At 35.6% G+C, this 25,539-nt stretch overlaps 1 protein-coding gene and 1 pseudogene across 6 annotated transcripts in view; both read right to left on the minus strand.

The window, feature by feature from the left end:
• Nucleotides 1-6,776: 6,776 nt before the first annotated feature.
• On the minus strand, nt 6,777-14,297 carry LOC103043227 (trans-1,2-dihydrobenzene-1,2-diol dehydrogenase-like; annotated as a pseudogene).
• Nucleotides 14,298-17,986: 3,689 nt separating this feature from the next.
• The window catches only part of myo1b (myosin IB), a 113,591-nt gene continuing 106,038 nt past the window's right edge, over nt 17,987-25,539 (minus strand). For all 6 annotated transcript variants that reach the window (XM_022668582.2, XM_022668580.2, XM_049484737.1 and 3 more), the window contains 7 exons: nt 22,701-22,775; nt 21,992-22,126; nt 21,778-21,884; nt 21,540-21,672; nt 20,674-20,826; nt 20,245-20,375; nt 17,987-20,144 (listed from right to left, as the gene is read on the minus strand). In XM_022668582.2, the coding sequence (XP_022524303.1) occupies nt 20,015-20,144; nt 20,245-20,375; nt 20,674-20,826; nt 21,540-21,672; nt 21,778-21,884; nt 21,992-22,126; nt 22,701-22,775 (864 nt within the window). In that variant the 3' untranslated portion in view covers nt 17,987-20,014. The remainder of the gene's footprint in view (nt 20,145-20,244; nt 20,376-20,673; nt 20,827-21,539; nt 21,673-21,777; nt 21,885-21,991; nt 22,127-22,700; nt 22,776-25,539) is intronic.

Here is a 25,539-nt window from a genome sequence, read left to right on the forward strand (position 1 = left end):
TTGATACCACAGAACCACACATAACTCACAAACAAAACGGCTTTCTGTTCAAATATTTCACTATCATTTATAAAACACACGTACTTTAAATAATAATTATGTTTTTTTAATAAAGCTTCTTCTTATTTAAAAAGTGAACACAGTTCAGATATGTTGGTCCCCCTCTCTCACAGTTGGCAGATTCCCAGGTCTTCCTTAAATGATACGTCAAATCATGACGACGAGTTGCTTAATTTCCCGATTTATTTGTGTGTGTGAGTGGGGGCTGAATCATCACCGTGGGTGACTCAAAGCAACACATTAAATCCTGTTAAACATTCCCTGTGCTCGAGAACTGATAGTGAGAGGATATTTTGGGTTTCAAGTAACTGGGACTAAATTACTTAAATCTTGTCCATGTTTTCAGACTGTTTTCAGGTGTGAGGGAGAGTAAATATCCTCACAGCAGGATACACACACTCACTGTGTTTTAATAAGTGGAGCTGGCTGATAAAAAACAGGATATGATGAATCAATTAATGTAGCTAAACATTATGTGTGGACGTGGCTAAATTAGTTTGACAATGAACAAATTATGAATTTCCTTGATGTTAACAAATTGAAAACCTCTGGAATATAATCAAGAGGAAGATGGATGATCACAAGCCATCAAACCAAGCTGAACTGCTTGAATATTTGCATCAGAAGTGATAAAATATTTAACCAAAAAGCAGTGTATAAGACTGGTGGAGGAGAACATGCCAAGATGCATGAAAACTGTGATTAAAAACCAGGGTTATTCCACCAAATATTGATTACTGAACTCTTAAAACGTTATGAACATAAACTTGTTTTCTTTGCATAATTTGAAGTCTAAAAGCTCTGCATCTTTTTTTGTTATTTCAGCCATTTCTCATTTTCTGCAAATAAATTACTTTTTTTAACTCTCTCTGTGTGCTGTCTGTTAGTTTCCTGGGTAAGCACCTTCCTTCTTAGTAGTGAGAAACTATTCGTTCTGAATACTTTCCCTAAAGCTCAGACCAAACTTGGCCTTCCTGTCAAACGCAGGAAATCATAACAGCCATGTGTTGTTGTGGTAGGCAGGCTGCCAGAAGCACACTGGTTTCAGTGATACTCACCTGTGTGGATTGGTGAACAGCTCTTCTGGAAGAAACTATTAGATAAAAACAATCCGTTTCTTATGTTCATTTAGAAACAACAATACTAAAGTTTTATCTACAGAAGAGTTCAGAATTAATAATTGGTAGAATAACCCAGATTTTTTATTACAGCTTTCCTGTGTCTCGTCATGCTCTCCACCAGTCTTATACACTGCTTTTGGCTGACCTTAGGCCACTCCTGGCACAAAAATTTAAGCAGTTCAGCTTTGTTTGTTGGCTTGTGACCATCCATCTTCCTCTTGATTAAATTCCATAGGTTTTACCATGGTGTTCAGGTCTGGAGATTGGGCTGGTCATGACACTGTCTTGATCTTGTGGTCATTAATCCACACCTTAATTGATCTTGCTGTTACATATTAAGCATTGTCCTGCTGAAAAAACAGTCCTTAGAGTTGGGAAATATTGCCAGAGCAGAAGGAAGCAAGTTTTCTTTCAGGATAACCTTGTATGCGGCTTGATTCATATGGAAGCCCATTCCAGATACCTAAAAAAATAAAAATAATCCAGCACATTTTTTTGTATTATTATTAAGTAAACTGCTATTTCGATATTTGGTTGCCCTTCACCCTTTCTGCCACACCCTAATTTAACCTCGAGGGAGATTGAAAGGATCACACACACACGCAGTTGCTTCCTTTAACAATATGAGTTTATTCAGGTACAGGCATAGTCTTTTATAGCATATGTGCAGTCAGCAAGAAGGGGAAGTACCTTCTTGATCTACAGATCAACAAGTAGAGAGGTGGAAAATGATAAGATGATAAGATCACACTGTACAATGTGCCTCATCTCATATCACACAGAAGAGAACATATGCAAATTACAGTTTAACACTTCTAGGCTTCTTGTAGAGGCCACTAGAATCAAGCCACAAAAGAACAAAAGGAACAAAGAGTCTATGTGGTTTATCAAAAGCAAGCGAGGATAACACATACTGTTTCGTACCTTAACAGGAAGTCGTTATTTTGAGATACTATCTCTATATTTTGAGCTAGTAAGTCATTATTTTGATGACTTAGTATGTCAAAATATTGAGATAGTTTCTCAGAATGACTTAGTATCTCAAAATAATGACTTAGTATGTCAAAATATTGAGATAGTATCTCAAAATAATGACTTAGTATGTCAAAATATTAAGATAAACCCTAGTATTCATAAGCAAGAACTCCCCCCACTCCTCCACAGGACTAAAGTACTGTTATACCGGATCATTGGAGCACTTTTTTCCACAAAAACACTTAATTCACTTAATGAAAAAACGAAGCAATTAAACCTTTAAATTTGTGGTTGTAAGGTGACAAAATGTGGAAAAAAGTGATATGAATATTTTGCAAACCAATGTATATTTTAATTTCAGTACATGTTAACTGTGTTGTAAAAAAAGTGTCCATCCTTTTACATATATTCAACCATATGGCAAATGTATTTGACATAACAACTCTAGAAACACCATTAGATCGTATGAGGCAAAAAGAAAAGAGAGAGAAGAAAAAAATGGAGAGATTGTTGCAATAGAGAGTGCTGTGTCAGAAACGAGAGACAGGCACAGAGTTGTACAGAGCCTTGAGAGGAGGAGGGAAATTCAGCGAAGAGACCAGAAAGAGAGACTGACAAACAGAAAAAAAAATGTTTATTTGCATGCTGTAACACAAAGTTCACAAACAGTTCCTTGTGTTAAGTGCTCTCACATCTATTAACTTCTCTCCAGTCAGAAATGTCACAAAGCCCTTAATTTAATGTGGTACACATAGCCAACCACAGTTTATGTACACTTATTTATACAGCACTGTCAGTAAGTGTATTAGATCAGAGAGCTTTTTGAATGAGATGAAAAACAAAACAATATATTTTTGCACACAAAACTATCTGTTTAATTCTACAGGGAAAAGATTGATTGTGCTGTAAAAATAAAGGTAAAATAAAATAAAAAATAAAATACAACAAATGAGTCCAACATTCATGTTACATCATGCAGTTCTATGTTCACTGATATTATTATAGAGCTATTAGTGTCACTCATTTTCTGGGCAAGCAAGCAAAGCAGGTTCTTGGGGGGAGTTCTGCACACTATGTGAATGCTTTCCTGTGTGCAATAAACAAGAATGAGCCCAGGATATGGTATATTTTTAAAATTATATATTTCTAATGCATCTTAAAGGTGTCCTTCTGTAAAATCATTTTTTTCTTGTTCTTTGTGAAACACAATAGGTCTCTCTGAGTTGTATATGCATACTGCACATGAAACTCTTCCTCAACCTTCATTGTCTGCAGTAGCTAGTTAAGGAAAAAGGAAAAGCACTGTATCTATGCCAACTCTTGAATTAGTATTCATGGCCACTCCCACCTTGGCTCACAACCGCTCACAGACTAGGAACAGCATGGCAGTTCGTTCCTGTGTTATTTGTGCAAATAACCCATTATTGTTATATGCTTTGCCCAGTAATTCAGAGCTAAGGAACAAATGGCTAGAATGTGTCAATGGAACACCATCAGCGAAGTCAGTGAGAAAGGTAGGTGTGTATTTTTAGAACAGTTCTGTTTACACTAGTTAAAAGTATAAATCCACCCCAGGGTTTTGTTCCAACTGCCTGGGCGGCTCTGCTGTGGCTCAGCCAACAAAACCCAGAGGTAAATTTTTACTTTCAGGACCTGGATTACCCACCTCTGTGTGTAACTTTAGGTTTACATAGGATCTCTGGTGGATTTCTCGTTTTACAGAGACTCTAAGACTAGGTTAATGGCTAAACTGCTCTCAGCAGGGCATTATTGCACGTTATAAAGTAACATATTGCATTGCAAAGACTGTTATTAAATGTGTTCAGTAGTGTAAAAATGTCTTTAGTTTAAAACTTGTATATTTTAAAACTCCTGGTGTCGCAGTGCTGTTAGCCAATCAGAGGCGATACGTTTGCATGAATGAATATTCATGAGCAAGAGCCGAAATCCTAATCGCTTTGTAATACGAATGCATTAAATAAACAGTTTGCAGTGAGGTTTTCATATACCTGTTTTGGCTCTGTATTGTCCTGTCTAGGCAATGTAAGCCATAGGATCTGACTGGACCACAATGTGGAGTTCATAACAACCACAGTGAAATCTAGTACATAACACAGGGTTTCCCCCAGGATTTCCTTGAAGGTGCGGTGGCAGGACCCCCCGGTTGGGAACCGATAATTTATATCACGTTAATGATATCACGATATAACACAGTTACACATGTTTCCAGTTATTTTCTTTATTTCCAACTGTCACTGAAAAATGCCCACTTAAAACAAAAAGTTGCAAAAAGTAGGTTTCTTTAAAATAAATCCTTATTGTTCTTTTTTCAGATACGGTAAACGTAAAAGTGTGCAACACAAAATGTTAAATTATACATAACAGAGGAGAAAGGGCACAACAGAATATATATGTATTATTTATTCGCTCTTATCTGTATTAGGTATTTTAAATGTGAGAATGAGTAAATAAAATAAAAAATATTATTGAATTTAATTAAAAATTGTGCTTATTAAAACAGACAAATAATATCTTTAATCTTTAATTTAATTACAATAAAATGTTTACTGGACCGTGAAAACAAATGCATCACAGAGCTGTTCTAGGGTGCCTCTATTCTAGGGCCCTACATCCTTGCTTTATGACAGCTCCAGAAACAGAAACATAGCGTGATTTTCACTCCACCAGGTGAGTGAGCCTGAGTGGACACCTGCGTAAGTTGAAGCTGTTTAATCACTGTTTAATTCATCTCTCTCTCGCGCGCGCGCATTATGTTTCAGTCTCTCTCTCTCTCTCTCTCGCATTATGTTTGAGTCTCTCTCTCTCTCTCTCTCTCTCGCGCGCGTTATGTTTCAGTCTCTCTCTCTCTCTCTCGCATTATGTTTCAGTCTCTCTCTCGCTATTTACAGGCGCGCTCTCGCTCTCTCTCTCTCTCTCGCGTTATGTTTCAGTCTCTCTCTCTCGCTGTGTCCTATACTCACACTTTCTCTCTCGCGCGCGCGTTATGTTGGCACTGCATGACTAACTACCGATTTCCACCCCCGAAGGGGCAACGCTGATCAAGCGCAGGAAAAACGCCGGGCTCCGAATTTTCACGAAGGGTGGCGGGGAAGAACGAAGGCGTGGCGGACCGCCGCACTGAAATGAACGTGGCGGAAACCCTGTAACAGATGTGCCTGTGTGTCAGGTGACTCAATAGGTTCATTTAAACTACATTATGTAAATTTAAAGTGTAACCAAATTTACATAATGTAATTATACACTGACATGATAAATGTCATGGCACAGGATTTACTTTTGTGTTCCATAAATAATGCTTTTTATATGACATATTCCTTATACACATAAGGGATTGTGATAAATGTAAAGTGTTAAATTCCCACAAAACTTCAGAAATTTAATGTAAGTGTGATAGAAAATTAAGGAAAACTTCAAAAGACATCTGAATCCACATGCAAGCAAGGTTGTGCAAAGTTGTGGTCTAATTAAAGAGTTTCATTTCAGAAGAAAGAAGAAGTAACTTGAGTTCTCATAACTTGGCAGATAAGAAGCATGCCTTCTCTAAGTAACCTTCTTATTATGTGTAGCATGGACTGTAATACCACAAAAAATCAACATGTGACAGGCCACTTCCACTGAATTAGATGACTGAGTAAACAGTATCTTTAATATATCACAAGGCCCTGCACAAGTATTCAACCCACCTAAAGTCATTACGGTTGGGTTTTCTGCATTACAAAGAACAGATATTTTTTGCTATATTATATTTTATAAAACTCTTTGTATTATACAAGTTAAAGAAGTGAAATATTTAGCGACAAAAATGTTGTTTGCATAAGTATTCAACTGTGAAAACCTGGACACTCCAACTTGAAACTGATAAAAGGAATTGCCCTTGATCTTTTTATGTAAATTCTAAACAAAAAAACTGCCCTAAAGTCAGGCTCAAATGAACTATAGGATCTGTGCAAACCAACACCAAAATGCCATCTCAAATCAAACAGAGAGGTTTGATAAGGTTAAAGTTAATGACCTGCACAAGGCAAAACAAAGTCTACTAAAATGATTCTAGTGTTTGGACACTACTATAATAACTGTCATTTGTTTTGTAGATATGAGAAAATGAAAGGTATGCAGAATATTATCCAGATATTCAGGAAATACATTAGATTTTATTACAACAGAGAATCTATTTATTAACACTTTACCAAACATCATCCATCCAGTCTTAAGAACCAGGAACAAAGCTGCCTTAAAAGGGTGAAACACCTTCATGTCAGAAATGTTTTTTTCTTTCTGGAATGCTAAATGCATGTTTTTAGGCACTTATTACCACATATTTCATTATATATAAATGTTCATTTTTTTTGCAAGCCAAGACAGATACATAAAAGCAGGTAATAGACTACTGAAACAAGAAATAGTTTACAGGGGGAGAAACAGTATCTAAAGCAATATGTAAACATTATTGTAATCTGTTTAAAAAATAAAAGCAAATTTTAATTTTTTTTTTAATTTTACCACTATATCTGTGTTTTATCCTATATTTTTACAGTGAAAATCTACATGCACAAGAACATCTGCAAATCTGTACCACAGAATAAATAACACATGCATACATTTCTTATTCATAGACGTTTTATTAAGCAAACACAGAGATAAAGCCGTTACTGGTCACTGTCTTGACTGTAGGTTACACCAACCTGTCGTCTGGCCTCATCCATGATCTCTGCTAGAAGACTGGAGTCTGACAGAGACATCACACAGCTTTCTTTCTGCCCTGGGTGATCAAAAACAGTAGGTAATGGGAGAGGATTTAAGGGTTATCATACAGTACTATATGCATAGAATGCCAAGATGTTGCTTGTTCATTTTTCATCAATGTTATATGCCGTATAATCACTCTAAAATACGTTTTCATTCTTTTGTTGTGTTTTCAGGGGATGATGTCCCCTGTAAAGTTTTCAAGTTTATATTTGAAGTGATGTCCTAATCAATGAGATCACTGCATAGTTGTGTGGCAGCTGTAAGCAATAATCTCTTCAACAAGCATGCAAAAAAAACATGAGGAAGGAAGTGTATGGTTTGCCATGCTGACAGTTCTAAACAAGTAGACTAAGATTTCAGTGACATACCAAATAGGAAATTCTCATACATGATAACCATCATGTAAACAGTCAAAATACAATTTGATAAGATTTGTTAGAAAGAAGAACTGCCAGCTATCCAATAGCGCCACACTGTAAAACGAATAAAGTTGCAAAGTGATTTATCAAACTCATTTTAACGAAACAGCTGAATCTTACCTCTGAGAAGACACTGGCGCACTTCCTCAGCTTCATAGCGCAGTCCTGCACTGTGGGTGAAGTTGAGAGGCATGCAGACCTCTGGTAGTGGGTGATGGCTAACTCTACCATTTACCTCCAAATTCACAGGACACCACATGTGATCTGGCACCTACAAAAAACAACAGCACCCTGGATTTATTTACACATTTGTCCCTCTTGGCTGGAATAACAGCCTCTTCCTCTCCGGGAACCACACTGTAAAACATTACAGCCACATTAAGTCATGTGAACTTATTTGTTCTTTTCAATTCCAACTGCCATGACAAGTTTAGTATATTGAACTCAAGTTCCTTCGTTTTACATAAAAATAACTTAAAATAACATATTGTCTGTAAGAGCACATTAACTTTGTTGTGTTTGTAGTGATCACAGTATGCTGGCTTTGAGCTACAGAGTTCACTCTTTACTGTGTTTACTCTTATTCTGCCCCAGCAATATACTGTCAGTATTGGCAGTTAAATAATAATGTTAAAAATGTTTCTAATACTTATGGTTAACTTAAAATAATAAGTTGTGTGAATATTACTGAAGTTTTACTAACTTGAAAGTGTGTGTTAAAATAAAGCTGAATTGTTAGTTTATTTGACTAAACAGAACATTTTTTTAAAAAAGGACAAATTAAACACTTGAGTTGTTTTAACTCAGTGCATCAAGTTGAAACAATAAGTAATGAGTATTTGAACAACTTGTTTAACTTAACATCTTGAGTTCATACAAATGTTTTCATCAAGTTGAGTTAACTCAGCTTTTTAAGGCAGCAGGGGAACTTATGTTGCTGAGTTTAACCAACTTAAAATGTTTTACAGTGCAGGCCTTACAATTCAAGTTAAAACAATGGGTTGGAGGATTTAACTGCACTCAGAAAAGCCACAAAAGCAGTGAGGTCAAGTACTGATGTTGAGGGGATCAGTTCTGGATTACAAACACCAGTCATTTCAGAGGTATTCACCAGAGCTTAATCCCTGCAACACTTGGCATTGGGCATATGGCCTTAGGGTCATGTTTTTGCTGTTTTTTTTTGTGTAGGTTATAGAAGTTGTCAGTTCAAAACTGAATGATCGGGTGTAGGCCTGTCGAAATAACTATGTTATCGACTTATTGTACGATCATTTTTTTAATCGCGATCACTTTTGCCGACGTCAATAACAATGTTTCCGCGTGGATTTGTTTACATAAGGGAACAACTCGCGTTGCGCTGCTCTCTAGACGGCTCTCGACGAATCTGTCAGACAGCGACATCTATCGGTTAGGAAAATAAGTGCACACAGAGCTTATGCAGCGGTGAGAGTGAGCAGTGATGGTGCCGGTACACACACATGCACGCACTTGTCTGACAGATACATTAAAAATACATTTATAGCAAGAGCTCTGGTCTCTTATATATATATATATATATATATATATATATATATATATATATATATATATATATATATATATATATATGTTACTTTAATCTATTTGTTGTTACTTTATTTTTTTATAAAGGTCTGTTTAATATTTAGTGCAGTTTACTCAGAACCCACAGAGTACCAGGGGGGTGTACTTTATTTGTTTTATTTATTTAGGATATTCAAATATTTTTATATTAGAAGCCCAACTTCTGCTCTTAATATAAAAAAGTTAGTTTAACTGTAAACTGGTGTAATAGTATTAGGCTAGTATGTTATTACTGTGGCACACTGTCTTAAAGGTCCTTTGGGAGCCCAGAAGCAGGAAAAAAGCATTTTCTATAGTGCCGCTTTAAAATGACAATACTATCGTTTATCGCAATAATTTCTGGGACAATATATTGTCCTAAAACATTTGTTATCGTGACAGGCCTAACCGTGTGCTTATTAAAGTATCTTATGGTGTTTTTACATCTACACTTTTTAGTCTGTTAAATCAGAAGAGGTGGTCTAGGTTCTGTGGCAAGAACGTGATCTGACCTCGATCTGACCCAACTATTAGGTGTACTCCACAGGTTTAAGCTATACGGCTCTTGTATCAAAGTGTGCTTTGTATTTTACATGGTTGCCAAAATAAATACAACAATTACGAGCAAATGCCATCTCTGCTGTTGCATGGTGGGACAGTGTATGCTTTCTACTTTCTTTTCTAAATATAAACTGTTGATGCAAAACAGAATTGTGAGCTATATCAAAGATCTCTCATGTAACTGAAAAGAACTACTGATGAATGTAAAAAAAAAACCAGAAACACACACCTTAATCATACCCTTGGTGCCAACGATCACAGCATCATTGGTGAGCGTTAAGGATATGGAACATGTGCAGACCGCCATTCTGTTTCGTGAGAATTTTAGCACTATTACCACGTGCCCATCAACACCTAAAACATAATAATTGATTTAGTGCAATTACATTAAAATAAAATGTAAAACAAGAAAAGAGCCTGAGAACCCTGCACTGTTCTATTGTTAATAATAGCATAGACATCTTCATCCAAGCTTCTTTTTGCTTTATCATTAAAAGTAGCTTTAATATATTTATATATTTTGGATGCATTGAATATTCGGCAAACATAAATTATTTGGCCACAAATGACAAAAAAGCACTTTTGGTGATTAAGAAACATTTAAGCTGAATTTTAATTGCTATTACTTGTAAAAGCAAGACAAAAACATATATTTAGGCTATTTAACTTATGCAATGGTAAAAAGGGGCAAAACAAATGGAAACCTTCAAAAATTTGTTTGGTGTTCAGTATTCTTTTAAATGTTTAATTTTGATTAGTTTCAGTTTTAGTAAACAAAAAAGTGTGAGCCTCTCTATTATATTTAATATGTTGTGTAATAATGTTGTGACTGAATATTGCCAAATACATAGGATCTGAAATAACTAACTAACTAACTAACTAACTAACTAATTAACTAACTTAATAACTGACTAACTGACTACCTAACTAACTGGTTGTGCTTAAGACTAAAAAATAATAATTTATGCTGAATTTTAATTGCTAATACATGTAAAAGCAAAGACAAAAATATATAGCTAGGCTATTTAACTTATTCAATGGTAAAAAAAAAATGGCACAATAAACGGTAACCTGCAAAAAAACGTGTTTGGTATTCAGTATTCTTCCAAATTGTTATTTTTTATTAGTTTTGGTTTTAGTAAAAAATATAAATCTTTGAGCATCCCTATTGTATTTAATATATGGTATGACTGAACATTGTCAAATACAGAGGATCTGAACTAACTAACTAACTATCTAACTAACTGGCTTTTTTGGTTTCTTCCAGTAGATTATGATGAATTTATTAATTTATTATGATTAATTATTATTTAAAAGTTTGCATAATGTTCTTCATTACTTGGATCAGAATAATATTGTTTATCTTGATAATTCTGCATTAGTTTGTCATTAGTCTAAATTTGCATTTTTATTCAATGTCATTTTAAAGCCACTTCCAACCTGTGCAGTTTATTTTTATAAGTGAGCAAGATTCAAAAACAAAATTGAATCTGAGGAATGTACCTGTGTCCAGATTCCAACCTGTGGCGTGGATAGATTCAGGCCTTTCCCCACCATACACCATCAGGACAAACTGTAGACAGTAGACGCCTATGTCAAGCAGGGCCCCCCCACCCAGGTCTTTCTCAATCAGCCGAGGAATGTGTGTGAGAGGAGCACCAAGGTCTGCCCTTACCATCCTGACCTCTCCAACATCACCCCGACCCAGCAGCTCCCTGACCTCCACAGACACTGGAAAGAAACGTGTCCACAGAGCCTGACCAAAACAGAAGAAAGACTACTGTAAACGTTTCACTGGTTACCAAACCATAGTGGTGTATCCTTAAATGTATAGTAAATTTTAAGACAGAATATCACCAGATTTTGTTTATAAAATCTGATTTTATCAATGTTATTGGGTATAATATGATATGGCACATCCCTAATTGACAGCAATCTCTTTTATGTACTTAATGTACATACCTCCATCAAAAAGACATTGTTTTTTTGGCATTGGCCACAAGCTCCTTCACTTCTTTTGAGTTCATAGCAAGGGGTTTCTCAATTAGCACATTCTTCCCAGAGTTCATGAAGAGCTGGCCCACTCTCAAATGGTGAGGATGGATGGTACCTATATACACCACATCTGCAGAGTTCACAGTTCACAGACTGCATTAGGAAATCCATTATGGTAGACAGACTAGGATAAACATAGACAAAGTGAATTATTCACACATCTCTAATCTCTGTACAGAAGAACTGTCACTAGAAAAGGAATCTCCAAAGCAGATAAACATGAACCTATTGCCAAGTGTGGGCTACAGGGGAATAAAGACCCCCGAACTAAATTGTGGAACAGTGAAGCTGTCTAACATTCTCTCTAATTATGATGCTTCATCAAATTCTTTTGAGATGAGCTTACTAATGCTCTCGTCACTGAATACAATAAAGTCCTTACAGTAATGTTCCAAAACCTAGTAAAAAAAGAGAAAATGAGAAAATAAACCAGTGCATGTAAAAGCTTAAACGCTACTTGGTCTGAGATTAAAGAAAGTGGTTTACAAGATGTGTTGGAGGGCCAAGTCAATTTATTGCTAAATTCAATCAAATGCTTACAGCACTGCTCTAAAATCTAAAAGGTTACTCCAACAAAAACTCCAATAATAAACCTTTTGAAGCCCTTGATTTTAGAAGTACCGGTAACTAAGAAAAAGTAGGTGTCCCAATACTTTTGGCAATATAGTGTTTGTGTCATTTAGCTACATTTTGATTTCTAAATAGTGCCTACATTAGTCTTCATTGTACAGAGTCTGTAGCAAAGCAGAGTAAAATACTATCTACAGTCTGTGGTCTGCTTTAAGGCCTCAGTAGAAAATACAACAGAAACATATTTATTTTTGGTTGTTAATGGCTCTTTGTGCTAAGCAGTGTTTATTCTAAGAAATTCATTTAAAAAACAGTGATTAAAACCTCAAAAAAGAGCACCTATTTCTGGGTCGTTTGCCAGCTCTTCATAACTTCCATAGACTTTGGGAATGCCATGCCGTTCAGCAAACTCCTGTGCTGCCTTCAGCTCACGGGCTGCTATTGCAGATATCTGGAAGAAAAAAATGCAGATAATTTAAAGCCTTTCCCGCAAACACCATATTACATAATGTCATATCATATAAGGTTACACTTGCTAGGGATCAGAGATACCACTTATTTTCATTTCAATCTGATACCAAGTAAAACCACAGCTTGATCTGTACCTTTTGTTATGGATGAATAGTAGTCATAGTTAAGTAAAAAAAAAAAAAAAAAACGCTGTACTGTAACATGAACTTGAACAACTTTTTTTTTTATGTTTCATAACAAACATATTTGACAGACATTCCACTTAAGGTGTTAAATATCTTTGAAAGGTACACTGAATTGGAAAGCTCTAATTAAATATATATACTAAGAAAAGCATACTTGATATATTATATATGGGCCATTCCACTGAATGAGTGCTATTTGTTTGTTGTATTTAACTATTTAAAACATGTACTGATCAATCTCTAATTAGCAGCTATGCTAATTAACAGCATGAGGACACTGAGCACATTATAGTGATTTTCCCCAAAATTATATTTTAAAAACAAATAAGATCTAAGAATTAATTTAGGTAGCAGGAATTTATGTTGAGTTTGATCTCCTCAGTCAAAGTTACAATAAGATTAAAATATACAGAAAAACAAATGAGTTGACTTAATTCCAGTCTTCCCATGATCTTCAGAAGAACCAGCTGATGTCACTTCCTGTTGTAGATGTGACTTGTAGAATGTTTCAGTTTTTTCAAATGGGGTAAGTTAATGTGTTACCTACAGGAATGAGTGAAACCCAGGGACACAACTAAAATGTGTATTTTAACTAAAATAGTATAGATTTATTATAAGAAAAATCTTTTTAAAACACCTCTGAAGGATTTTAATAAATATATTTCATGGTAAAGTTTATAGTTAGAGAGTGAGGACAGGTAACAAATGATATTTTTTCAGTGTTCTAAGTAGTTTTTATTAATGTTTTAATTATCTTACTTTTGCAATTAGGTCAAAACCATTAAAAACCAGGGTTATTCCACCAAATATTATATATATATATATATATATATATATATATATATATATATATATATATATATATATATATATATATATATAAAATACTGTAATATTTATACACACACATATTACTGTATATAATAATTACTGTAATATTGTTTTTCATAAATAATCAAAACATCTGTGCTGGTTGACAACCGCCATGTTACATAATTGTGTTCTTCCTGTAAAAGCGTTAGTCAGTAACTGTGCGCAGGAGTTAGTTAAGACACGACATACGGACTTATTGTGCAGCCAAAATTAGTAAAATAATAGTTTGAAACTAACTGGTATAAATTAAGGACTTAGACAAAACGTTACACACAAACTTCAGAAAGAACTTAAACGCTAACTTGGTGCAGCCCAGCCCTGTACTGTAAGTTACTGTTCACTGGTGGTGTTTGTTTGGGTGTGAGCGCTGTGAGACACGGATACGGCGCATGTTTATGAGCTCAGCTCTCGGAGTGTTGTACAGTGTTGTTCAGGCTGGGCGCTCTGTGAGGTGTGAGATGTTAATGTACCCGGGTAAGTAAATACCTGATGATCCCCGGGCCGCAGGGTCTTCAGAGCCACTGAAAAGTCATGACTGATTTTCCCAGCGCTGCATATTCCCCATCGAGTTGCCATGTTTAATAAAACTGCGTTAATACTCCTCAACTAAATTTCTTACAGATGTACTCCTCGCTAGATGGCGCCACAGGACAAACCATATTCCCGTTAAGATCAGAGCATCTCAGAGCAAATGGAGTTTTTGATATAAACCATTGTTTCTTTTCTCAGTCCTGGTCCTGGAGGCATCCTCTCCTGCACATTAGGGTGGTTTCCCTGTTTTAAGGGGAAACTTTCTGAAATTCTAAAAGGGCTTGGTATGTTCACATTACCAGGCTGAAGTGACTCAAATCTATTTTTTTGAGATCTGATGTAAACATGCCAAATTAGATTTTTTTCAAATCAGATTTGAGTCACTTTGGCTATGTTCACATTAAAAGCCAGTTTGCTGAAATCAGATTTTTTGCTCAGATCGATTTGGCTATCTTGACGGTTCACATTCAGAAATGTAAGTGACCTGTATCTGTGTGTAATGTGAACGAATCTGTCCCTGAAACGCCTCACATGCGCACATTGATACATGTATAAGTCGACTTCTTCACCAAGAATAAAAAACATTATATTTGAGAGACGACTTGTAGCTTTATAACGGTGAAATAGATGTCGAGTGGAGAGCAAACAGCTGGTCTAAGGTACATGCTAACGTCAAGGAGAGAGAAAAAAAAAGACCAGACTGCTTGCTTTTGCTGTTTTTGCAACTATAGCTGCACACAGCTGCACCAAGAGATGTGTGGGTACGTGAGAGAAACACTTACTGCATGCGTAAAAGCAAAAAGACGAATGAATTCCGATTTGATTGTTTACATTCAAGTCGCATGTCCATGCATGTGATATGTATCCGATGTAGGACCACATATGAAAGTGACTCAAATCTGATTTGAAAAAAATTAAATAAATAAAAACGGATTTGGCACGTTCACATCTGAGCCAAATTGAGAAAAAAACAAAACAAAACAGATTTTAGTCACTTTAGCTTGGTAATGTGAATATAGCCTTTCATATGTGGTCTTGACATGAATGTGAACGGTCAAATCAGAATTCATGACAGGCACAGATAAAATATCACTACCCTGTATCTTGGTATTGGTTACAGAGAGGTTCATCATTGTCTTCTGAGAACAGTGTGGACAGCAAGGCATCATGTCGTCCAGCTAATTCCAGTTTCAGACACAGACAGAAATGTTCAGGGTAGGGTCCCTCCAGCACCAGGATGATACTTATATTTAAGACCAAAAAATATTATTATTATTAGGGTTCAAGCACCGAAGGTGCATAGAACCCTATTGTTTTTGTTAAGATTTTTCTTCTTCTTCTTCTTCTTCTTCTTCTTATTATTATTATTATTCTTTTTCCTCTGAAAAAGCAGTTGTGCAGCCTAAACCGTAAGTCATAGAGACATGAAACTTGGTAGGTAGCTGTAGGATCAGTGCATCTCGGTGGACAACAAAAATGGCACCGATTGGTCAAGTGGTGGCGCTATAAACAAGGAAATTCATTTTTCACAATTTTCTCAATAACTCAAAAACCATAAGACCTACATTTTCATTTTACAAATTCTTTTTTGCTGGATTCCTTGGGTCAATACCTACAACTTTGGACCACTTCCGTCTATATAGATTTTTTGCTAATTTGCATAATATCCAAAACATACTTTTGAACTAGTCCTAGAAATTTTGACCAATCCTGGCATGTTTGGTATCAAAATACTCATGTGAGCATGGCCTTCAATATTCATCAAAAAATGTTGAAATTTGTAAACACTATGGCCGCCATATGCAAATTAGTCCTTCCGGATATATGCCCCATTCACTTCAACAGTTAAATTTGGAACACTGTTTCTCAGCAACCGTGCAACCTAGCAAGCTGAAACTTTGCATGCAGAATCTATCATACAACCTCTAAAGGATCTTCAAAGGGCAACTAAATCAATCAACATGGCTGAACACCATCAGCCAATCAGCATTCAGCAGACATTTTGGTAGGCTGAATGTTGCCCAATCTGGAGGACACTTGGCAGTTATGTTCAGGTGAAGACACTGTGGTGACCTGCAAAGTGCTGAAACAATGCGACCACTGGGGGTGCTGTTCCAAAAAAAAAACAGTATATGTCAATCATACTGTACTATTTTGACATCTAATTGTTTTTGCCATATTTAGTACAGTGGCTCTGACTAATTTGTCAATACAACTATGTTTAAAAAGTGCTTTGTTCATTCATAATTGCTAATTGTTTGAAAATAGCTATATTGAAACTACTCTCTGGATATTTGGCCTATCACCTCCATTTCAGTCTTGCTGCACACTGTAGAGTCTCTAGGTAAATGTTCATTAAAAACATTTGTGAAAATTTCACATACAATAGTGTCCAGGCATCAAGCAATCTGTGCGTCCTTGGAATTTCTAACCTAAATTGCTGTAACTCTGCAGTATTTGCTGTAATCTCACAATGTTAAAGACCTCTGTACAATATCACTCTGATGAAGCGTCATTTAATTCAGAACTAGATTTAGAATAACTTTGTAATTACATGTCATATCAGAACATTCACTCCTTTGTGCCTCTGCTCAACATTAATAACAGGTGAAAGACTTTTGATAATTTCTAAATGTGACAGGGCATCTCCAATCAGATTAGCCCTTCTTACACATCACCATCCTATGCTCTAGTAGGCACCATTGTGCCAGTTGGTGCTTGAACCCACAGATTGCCGCTTGCGGCTATATTTATTATTATTATTATTATTTTTAAATAAGCAGAAGCAAGGACTTGTCAAATGTTGTCCTATGGGCTGTCTAGTAAATTGTTGTGAGTCTTACTATGTATTTAACAGTAGGTCTAAATATTATCTTTCCACAGCTGGATTTACCCTGCCCTACAGCTGGGCGTGCCTTTTTCGGTCCCTCCCCTTTAGGGCCGTCCTGCACGCTGCAGGGGGTTTGGCCTCTCCTCTGTTCCCAGACTGCAGGATGGTGGGAACTTGGTGAGGGTAGTGCTGTAATTGGGTGCTATTTTTAAACTCAGCATGCACAATCTGTCAAGGCCTGCTCCTCAGGGACCTGCCACCAGCAGCCTCCTCAAGCCGCGGAATTTAACCCGGGACAATTCTCCAGATGTGATGGAAAACATCTGGTCCAGTCTGCTTAAAGTCAGTGTTCCTGTTGGTCTTGAGGTTAACTAATAGAGTATAAAATAGTATTTTCCTCCTGTTATATTCCTGTACATATTTCCAGTGTAAATAGCTAAAATGATTAGGTAATGTGTAGTTTTGAATAATAAATTACCCCCAGTGCCCAGATGCATAAAATCTTAGAAACTTAAGATTCTTAGAGGTCAGTCATACAATATTATGTTCTCAGTTACAATGTTGTAGTTCTCCCAAAAGTGTAAATATCCCACCATCAGTATTTTTTTTAGAAACAAAATTGAGGGTCTTTGAGGTAATTTAATTAAATAGAAAGAAGCAGTTTAAACTTCACAATATATATATATATATATATATATATATATATATATATATATATATATATATATAAAAATTGTGTAATCTTATTAAAATGCCTGGATTTCAAAAATTAGTAAAAATCCGGTACCACCTAGGGACATCCTACACATGTGGCAACTCTACTCCCTGCAATAGTACACATCCATTAGGGGTATAGTACCCCTAAAAACCTTCTGGATCTGTATTCTATACATTTGATGTTTGATTGTCTTCATTCCAGATTTTTAGTCCATCTTTAGATTATTAAGATAAGCACATGCACACCACACTGAACTGAACTGAAACACATAGTTTGCAAAAGTTATTTATTTTTTGCTTTAATTTAAAAAACAGAAGAAAGATTACTTGTAATTTGTTACAATTATCAATTACTGAAACACGTCTATGTTTTCTGTCATTTAGACCAAGTTACACTTAGGCACACAAAATGCATTCAACAGTTCTTTCCTCTTTTAACTACTGACAAAGAAGAGGAAAAGGATCAACCGTAGTATACTGCATTGAAGACTGAAACTGTACACAATCAAGGAGCACAAATGCAAGCAGTTCTGCACGATGCATGCCTCACCGGAGGGAACAAGAACCCTTTACTCCAAACTCAACTACTTTTTTATTATGAAATTACAAAAACACTTTAAAAGTCTGAAAAGTGAAAAAACACCTGCAGAAGCAAAGGACTGTGGTCAAATGTTCCCCCAGGGGCTGCGTCTTTAAAATCTCTGGCAAAACTGTCTAATGAACAAATTCAACCGTATGATAAAAGTCTACTTAACATATGATGAAAATAAGGAATTAAATATAGTTTCAAAGCAAAGCTCTCTCTTTCTGTATCAATAATAAAAGCTTAAGCAGAACATGTTCACCTGTATGTTTGGTCATGTGTGTCTTTGAATGTATTGCACACTTTGCACTCAAAAGTATCTAGAAAAGCCCCAACAATAACACTGCATGTACTGTTAGCCAATGCAGGCCAGCTAAGGATAAACTAATACAGCCCATATACAAATGGTGGGAAAGCATATAGATTTCTTTTTGCCTCTACATGGTAAATAAGCATCAGCTACTACTGTTAACCTTGTACACGCAGAACCCACATATGTTCTATGGCTTTGCTTAGCTTATATACATGTGGTTACATATAAATTATTGGCAATGATGGACATCCTCATTCTGCAGTTCTTAGGGGAAAGAGTTCAGTCTCCTTTGATCGTGAAGATCCTTTCTGTGATGCTGAAGGTCTTGAAGATCGTTTAAGCTGAGACCTCTGAACACACCTGACAGTGCCCGACGTTAAACATTTGGGAAGAGCGGGGTCACCATGTCATCCTGTAAAGTCTAACGTCCTGTGTACCATGCCTGATCTGTTTACTCCTTTGCAGTCTTTTGAGCCTCTGAACCCTCTGAGACATGGAACAGGAGCTTCATCTCTCACAGTCTCTTTTGTGCATGTGTTTGGTTTGCAGGTGTAGAGCATTTTACAGAAAAGCAGTGTACACTATTATTTTCTATTGTAAAAACATTTCGAAAAGCAAGTCTCCAACTTCTATTTCCTTCATGCTGTAGAGATTACATAGAATTTGGCTTGCACAACAATAAAAGGTAAGGCATTATGAAATAATGCCCAAGAGAAAAAAACAGATGGTACAAAATTCTGGACATCAAATTATATCGTTTGGCAAACTTTGGCAATCGTGTTTTGATTGAACTAAAAGATTGTGCTGCGTGAGAATCACAAAGTGGAGAAAAAAACAAGAAAATAAACAAAATAAAACATATCATCTTACCCCGGCCTTCGTGGAAAAAGTGCAATCTTAGTTTCTAGCTTTACAGCAGGAACCCAGAAGCTTAACATTAAAAAACGATCTTGCAATTTTTTGTCTCACCCATTCAGAACTCCCCATAAAACAGAGTGCCTGTAAGATGGTCCAGAATGGCCTCTACTCTGCCACATAGTGTTGCTCCCGCCAAGGGATTATAATCACCTCCTGCCAGTGTCATTAAACATCATAATGTCATCATAATCCCAACTATTACCATTAATGTCTTGATTAAAGCAGAATTCTAATGCACCCCTAGACTAGGAGGTTTAGCAAAGCTTATTCCTATTCCTGTCTTCTTCTAGGTGCCAAAATACTGTTCTGTATATAGTATTTTGGAGTCTCAATAATGCATTTGTTCGGACTACAAAAAGAAAGATAAAAACAACGACGAGAACAATATAATTGCACAGTCATTTAGGGGTGGGGTGAAGCTTCGGTTCGATGGTGAAGAGTCTCAGAAATGGCACCCCAACAGGGCAGTTAAGACGACTGGTCACTAGGGTGAAGGAACAGACACCTCCAGAAGCCGGTTATTTTTACGCTTGCAGGCAACGCTGTTGCCGTTCTTGGGTCCAGCCTGGATGAATTTGACGCACACTTTGTCCTGTTTGAACTGTACAAGGAATCTGCGAGAAAAGACGGTCAAATCAAACATTATTACAACATCATATTCTGTTAATTATACATTAAACCACTTGTTATAAAATCCAGGATGTGGACACCTACTCGTCTGAGATGTCAACGCCGATCGTTTCCCTCTCAGCTGAAGCCGCTCCTGTGCGGTGAAGTTTGGTGATGATCTCTATTAATCTGTCGCTGCTGAGCAAGAAGTCGCCTTTGGCTGCTGATGGAGTACCCTATAAAAACAATGTTGCAAAATTAATAGTAAGACAAAGGCTCTGGTCATGCTGAAGTGCTTACACAGCTCTAGATAAGTCTAGCCATCAGCAGAATTGTCCAGACAGTTAAAACAAAAGACTTTTACATTTCCCACTCTGCTGAAGCAGCTCTGAATTAAAAGACTATTTTTTTATACTAATACAATTACACAATACATCATTGTCTCCTTGTTTACTGTGGTTTCAGCAATGAAACCAGATATCACAGCGTTAGTCTTTATGTGGCAGAATGTCTAAAAATCACTGAGAGATTTACCTCTTTAAGTTTCAGAGCGAAGAAGCCATCACTCTGAGTGCTGACGGAGACGCTGTTGAGATCAGGCAGTGGAACGCTGGCCTTCACTTGTCCGGTCTTCTGATCAGCCAGAACAAACTTTTTCTTGGTGAGCAGGAAGATTCTTGGAGCCCCCTAAAAATAAAGGTATCAATGCGTTGTTATGTGGTCCTTGTGTCGGATGACATAGTGAACTGTTTTAGGATGATTTCATGAATAAATTAAGCCTTATGTTCATATTAGGGCACACCAGACAAAATGCATTTCATTCTTCTATTTCACTAGAATTAGTGCTGTAAATGTTAATTCATTAATGAAGGCAATTACTAATATTTTAATCCTTTTATTAATTTTGGCCCCAACATCTATTTCACACTTTTACTGATGTTCTTTTTCTTTCTTTCTTTCCTTCTTTCTTTCTTTCTTTCTTTCTTTCTTTCTTTCTTTCTTTCTTTCTTTCTTTCTTTCTTTCTTTCTTTCTTTCGCTCTTTTAAAATTCACCTGGTATATACACATGGTTCACAAAGGACAATCTGTGTTCAAAAAGATACAATTAAACAAACATATCTATAATCACAGCAAACTTAACACAGAGATTTATTACGTTTTTTTTCTCATTTTGATTGATAGCTCTAATTTACACACCCACTTAATTTGCTGAATTTAACTTATTTGAAAATATGTACAGCCATTTACAAAAAGTTACATTAAGAAAAAAAAATGTCTTTAAAAACTAGAAAACAAATATTAAGTTGAATTTTTGTCCTTAAAAACATAATACACCATTTGTCCTGTGGTGTCCAAACTTTTGCATAAGACTAAATACTCAAATCTGTGGTATTTCTCACCTTGCCGTTGGCCCTGTTGATTTTATTAACCACATCTGCGAGGAGCACCTTTTCATCCATCACACTGTTCAGCTTCTGGTACTTAGGGTTTTTGTTAATCTCCAGATAATCTCCTTTAAACGGCTGACCCACACTGTGGAACAAAAGAGATGCACCTTGTTGTCCAATATCAAAGTACACAGAGCTAACTCTATTCATTTATTGTTTTTATTGTATTTATTGTTTTTATTGTATATACCTGCTGGGGTACAGAGCCTTCTTGTCCTTGAAGATCTTGCTGGCTTCCAGTTTCTCCTCATAGATGGCTTTCTTCTCTTCTGTGAACTGACTTCTGTATTTCTTGCACTAAATTTGAGGATGCAGTAGGTAACATATGTAAATTGTTAGACCAGTGTTTTATAAGTACAATAAATGGGAAGATTATTAATTTATAAAAAAAAAAAAAAACTGACCCTCCACAGATGGAAGATCCTCCTCAGCTCCTGGTGTGTGCCATCCAGGAAGAGGTAAGGCCTTGCTGGCCAGGTCTTGTCAATGGGTGACATTGAAGGCATCGTGTTCTTCAGGCCAAGGAAGTACTTCTGCATCTACATTAAAACACATGCAGAAGTAATCTTACAGAATATCCAAACAGAAACCTCTTTCTCAATAAAAAATAATAAAAAGAAATTAAATAGTGTAAAAACCTTTTTGTTAAAAAAATTGACCTAAACATGATTATCTTATCACAGAAAGTGAGGAGATACAAAAGTATTTCTTCAACACCAAGTATGCTTTCCTTTACAGTTAATAATGAATTGGAGATTGCAAATATGAAATAAATGAACAACACTCAAAAATATCTATAAATATATATATAAAAATATATATACAAATATAGATAATAATGTTTGAGATCAGCTAATTAATCTTTTTACAATTCAATGTTTACAAATTATTTAAGAAATAAAAGTAAACAAAGACAAAAACTGTCATAATGGTATAACATTGTGTTATCTTCTTTTCTGTCTAGATTTCTTTTTTGGTAATCACACCCTTTGTTATTAACAGGCTCACAGTAAAAACAGAACATGTGGTGGTATGAAATAACTCAATTTTGGCAAAAGGAACATGCCTAAACTAGCAAATTAACATTTATTAAATGATCACTGTATGACTTACTATTTTCTGGATGGTGAACTCATAGATCTTCTTGCCAGCGTTCGCTCTGAAGAACTTTCTGTATTCCCTACGAACCTGAGAAAAAAGAGGAGTTAGTCTGTCATTTGTTATTCTTACAATTTGGCCCTGGTTTCTTGAAAGCATCATAGTTATAAGTAAGAAGCCTTAATAGTGAAGAAAACATTCAGAATTAATAAACATCCTCCTGAATCTGGCACTAACACTGGATCTACCACTGAATCTACTAGTGTCCCTATACTTGAGTACTAATCAATAAAATATGTTGCCATGTTGAGTCGTTGGGGCCAACAACTCAACATTGCAACATATTTTATTGATTAGGTTGTGCCGTATCATATCATATATGTGATATGTGGCGTCAAATATTTTTATCAAAATATACATGCTCTAAACTCCCTGAGACTTGCCCCCCCATGTGTATGTGATAGCACTAATCAAATTAATTGGGTCAACTTGAGTATGTTCAGTGTTCTTTCTTTATCCTGTAAAACTTCTTTGTGACAAGAATATGTGATATATATATATATATATATATATATATATATATATATATATATATATATATATATATATATATATATATATATACACACACACACAGTACAGGCCAAAAGTTTGGACACACCTTCTCATTCAATGCGTTTTCTTTACTTTCATGACCAGGCATCAAAACTAAGAATGAACACATGTGGAGTTTTATGTACTTAACAAAAAAATGACCTGGTCTCCAGAGTCACCTGACCTGAACCCAATCCAGATGGTTTGGGGTGAGCTGGACCACAGAGTGAAGGCAAAGGGGCCAACAAGCCAACAAGTGCTAAACACCTCTAGGAACTCCTTCAAGACTGTTGGAAAACCATTTCAGGTGACCACCTCTTGAAGCTCATTGAGAGAATGATGCCAATAGTGTGCAAAGCAGTAATCAGAGCAAAGGGGGCTATTTTAAAAAAACTAGAATATAAAAAAATGCTTTTTAGTTATTTTACCTTTTTTTGTAAGGTACATAAAACTCCATGTGTTCATTCATAGTTTTGATGCCTTCAGTGAGAATCTACAATGTAAACAGTCATGAAAATAAAACACGTATATGCTAGTATAGCAGTAACTTTAGTAAGTCAAATTGGGGGGGGCAAGAGAGTTTAGAGCATGTATATTCTAATAAAAATCTAGATATTTGATGCCACATATCAATATCATATGATACGGCACAACCTAATCAGTAATATATATATATATATAATTCCTGGTATTTGCTTATTTATGAGTACATTATCCTGTTCAGTTACACAGATGCCGGGAAGTATCGTAGAAAATTGTTTGCGATACGCTGATTTTGCAGAACCACAATACCGTAATATCATCATTTTTGTGGGCAAAGTATTGTTATAATATTTTATTGTGTTACCATTGATACCATGTTAAATGTGAATTTCTTTTGCTAGGTGCCGAGAAACATGGCAAAATTACTAACACAAACATAATTTAGGCCTAAAACACTGTAGAAATGATTATGTTCTTCAGTATTCTAGAATTATTTTGCCTATTTTGTGACAATCACAGGGGTTAGTGTAATTTTAACAAACAATTAGTAACAAACATGGATATAACAATTAAAATTATATTAAAATAAGGGAAAATAAAACAACCAGATAAAAAAAAGTTAAACTAACATGTTACAACACAAGTTAAGACAAACACAAAGAGAGAGATCCCTTCACTCAGGAAATCAGCAAACATTCCCACCTAAAAAAAACTGATGCTGCCAAAATAAAAGTAATCACAAAAACACAGTGCAAAAAAAGCAGTCGGTAAAACTCAGAACCAGCAAATAAATGCTACAAAAAAGCAAGAGGTGGAGAGTTAGTTGGCATAACATATAACGTATAATGTATAAATATAGAGTCACATAGAAGCAAGCAGACGGGCAGATGGACGGATAGACAGACAGACAGACAGCAAGACCTCCAGGCAGCCTCTGTGGTGTCAGTAAAGGTCACAGGTTTTAAACTTTCAGCAGAGAAACTATAGTCTTTGGGAATAAAGAGAGAAAAGCATCTGCCTTTCAATTATCCAGAGGTAGCTTATCTAAAGCCCTGGATTATGAGAGCAGATTTGATTCTGCTTTATAGACTTTGCCTGACCGTCCACTCCTCAGGCCTTTACTCTAAAATACCATGGAATTTTAGGCTTTCACAGTATTCTGAATAAAATATTACCTCATTGTTGACTTGCCCAATTTATCCCAAAATACTGGACGGAGCACCATCATTATTATATAAAACACTAAAACAGTTTCACTGCTCCACAGCTCAGTGCTGGAAGGATTTAAACCCCTCTAGCCCTGGCAGTAGAAATGGTGCAGTGTTCAGTTTGACAGATGATTCTGATTTAGTTTTAGTTTTAGTCTTTTGACTAAAATGTATAATAATAGTTTTAGTCACATTTTAGTCTTTTGGTTAATATTAGTTTTAGTCTAGTGTTTAGTCTAGTGTTTAGTCTACTGTTAGTGAAAATAGACAACATTTTAGTCTAGTTTTAGTCATATAAAAATATGTATTACATATTTATTATTATTTTTCTATTTTATATTTATGTTGTTATTTTGAGATTATTTACTGCTAATGCTTATTAAAATAATAGCCTTTAGGTTTTGTTGCATTTAAATAATGCTAACATTAAAATGTTTTAAGACAAGTTACCTGTAAAATTGGTCGAACAAATAAAGTAAAGTTTCTGAAATGATACACTTCTACTGCAGTACAGGTTTATACTAACATTACTGGCTTTTAGTAGACTAGACTAACATTACCAAGTGTAT

This window comes from Astyanax mexicanus, chromosome 11 (genome assembly GCF_023375975.1).
Source record: "Astyanax mexicanus isolate ESR-SI-001 chromosome 11, AstMex3_surface, whole genome shotgun sequence".
Classification (NCBI taxonomy): Eukaryota; Metazoa; Chordata; class Actinopteri; order Characiformes; family Acestrorhamphidae; genus Astyanax; species Astyanax mexicanus.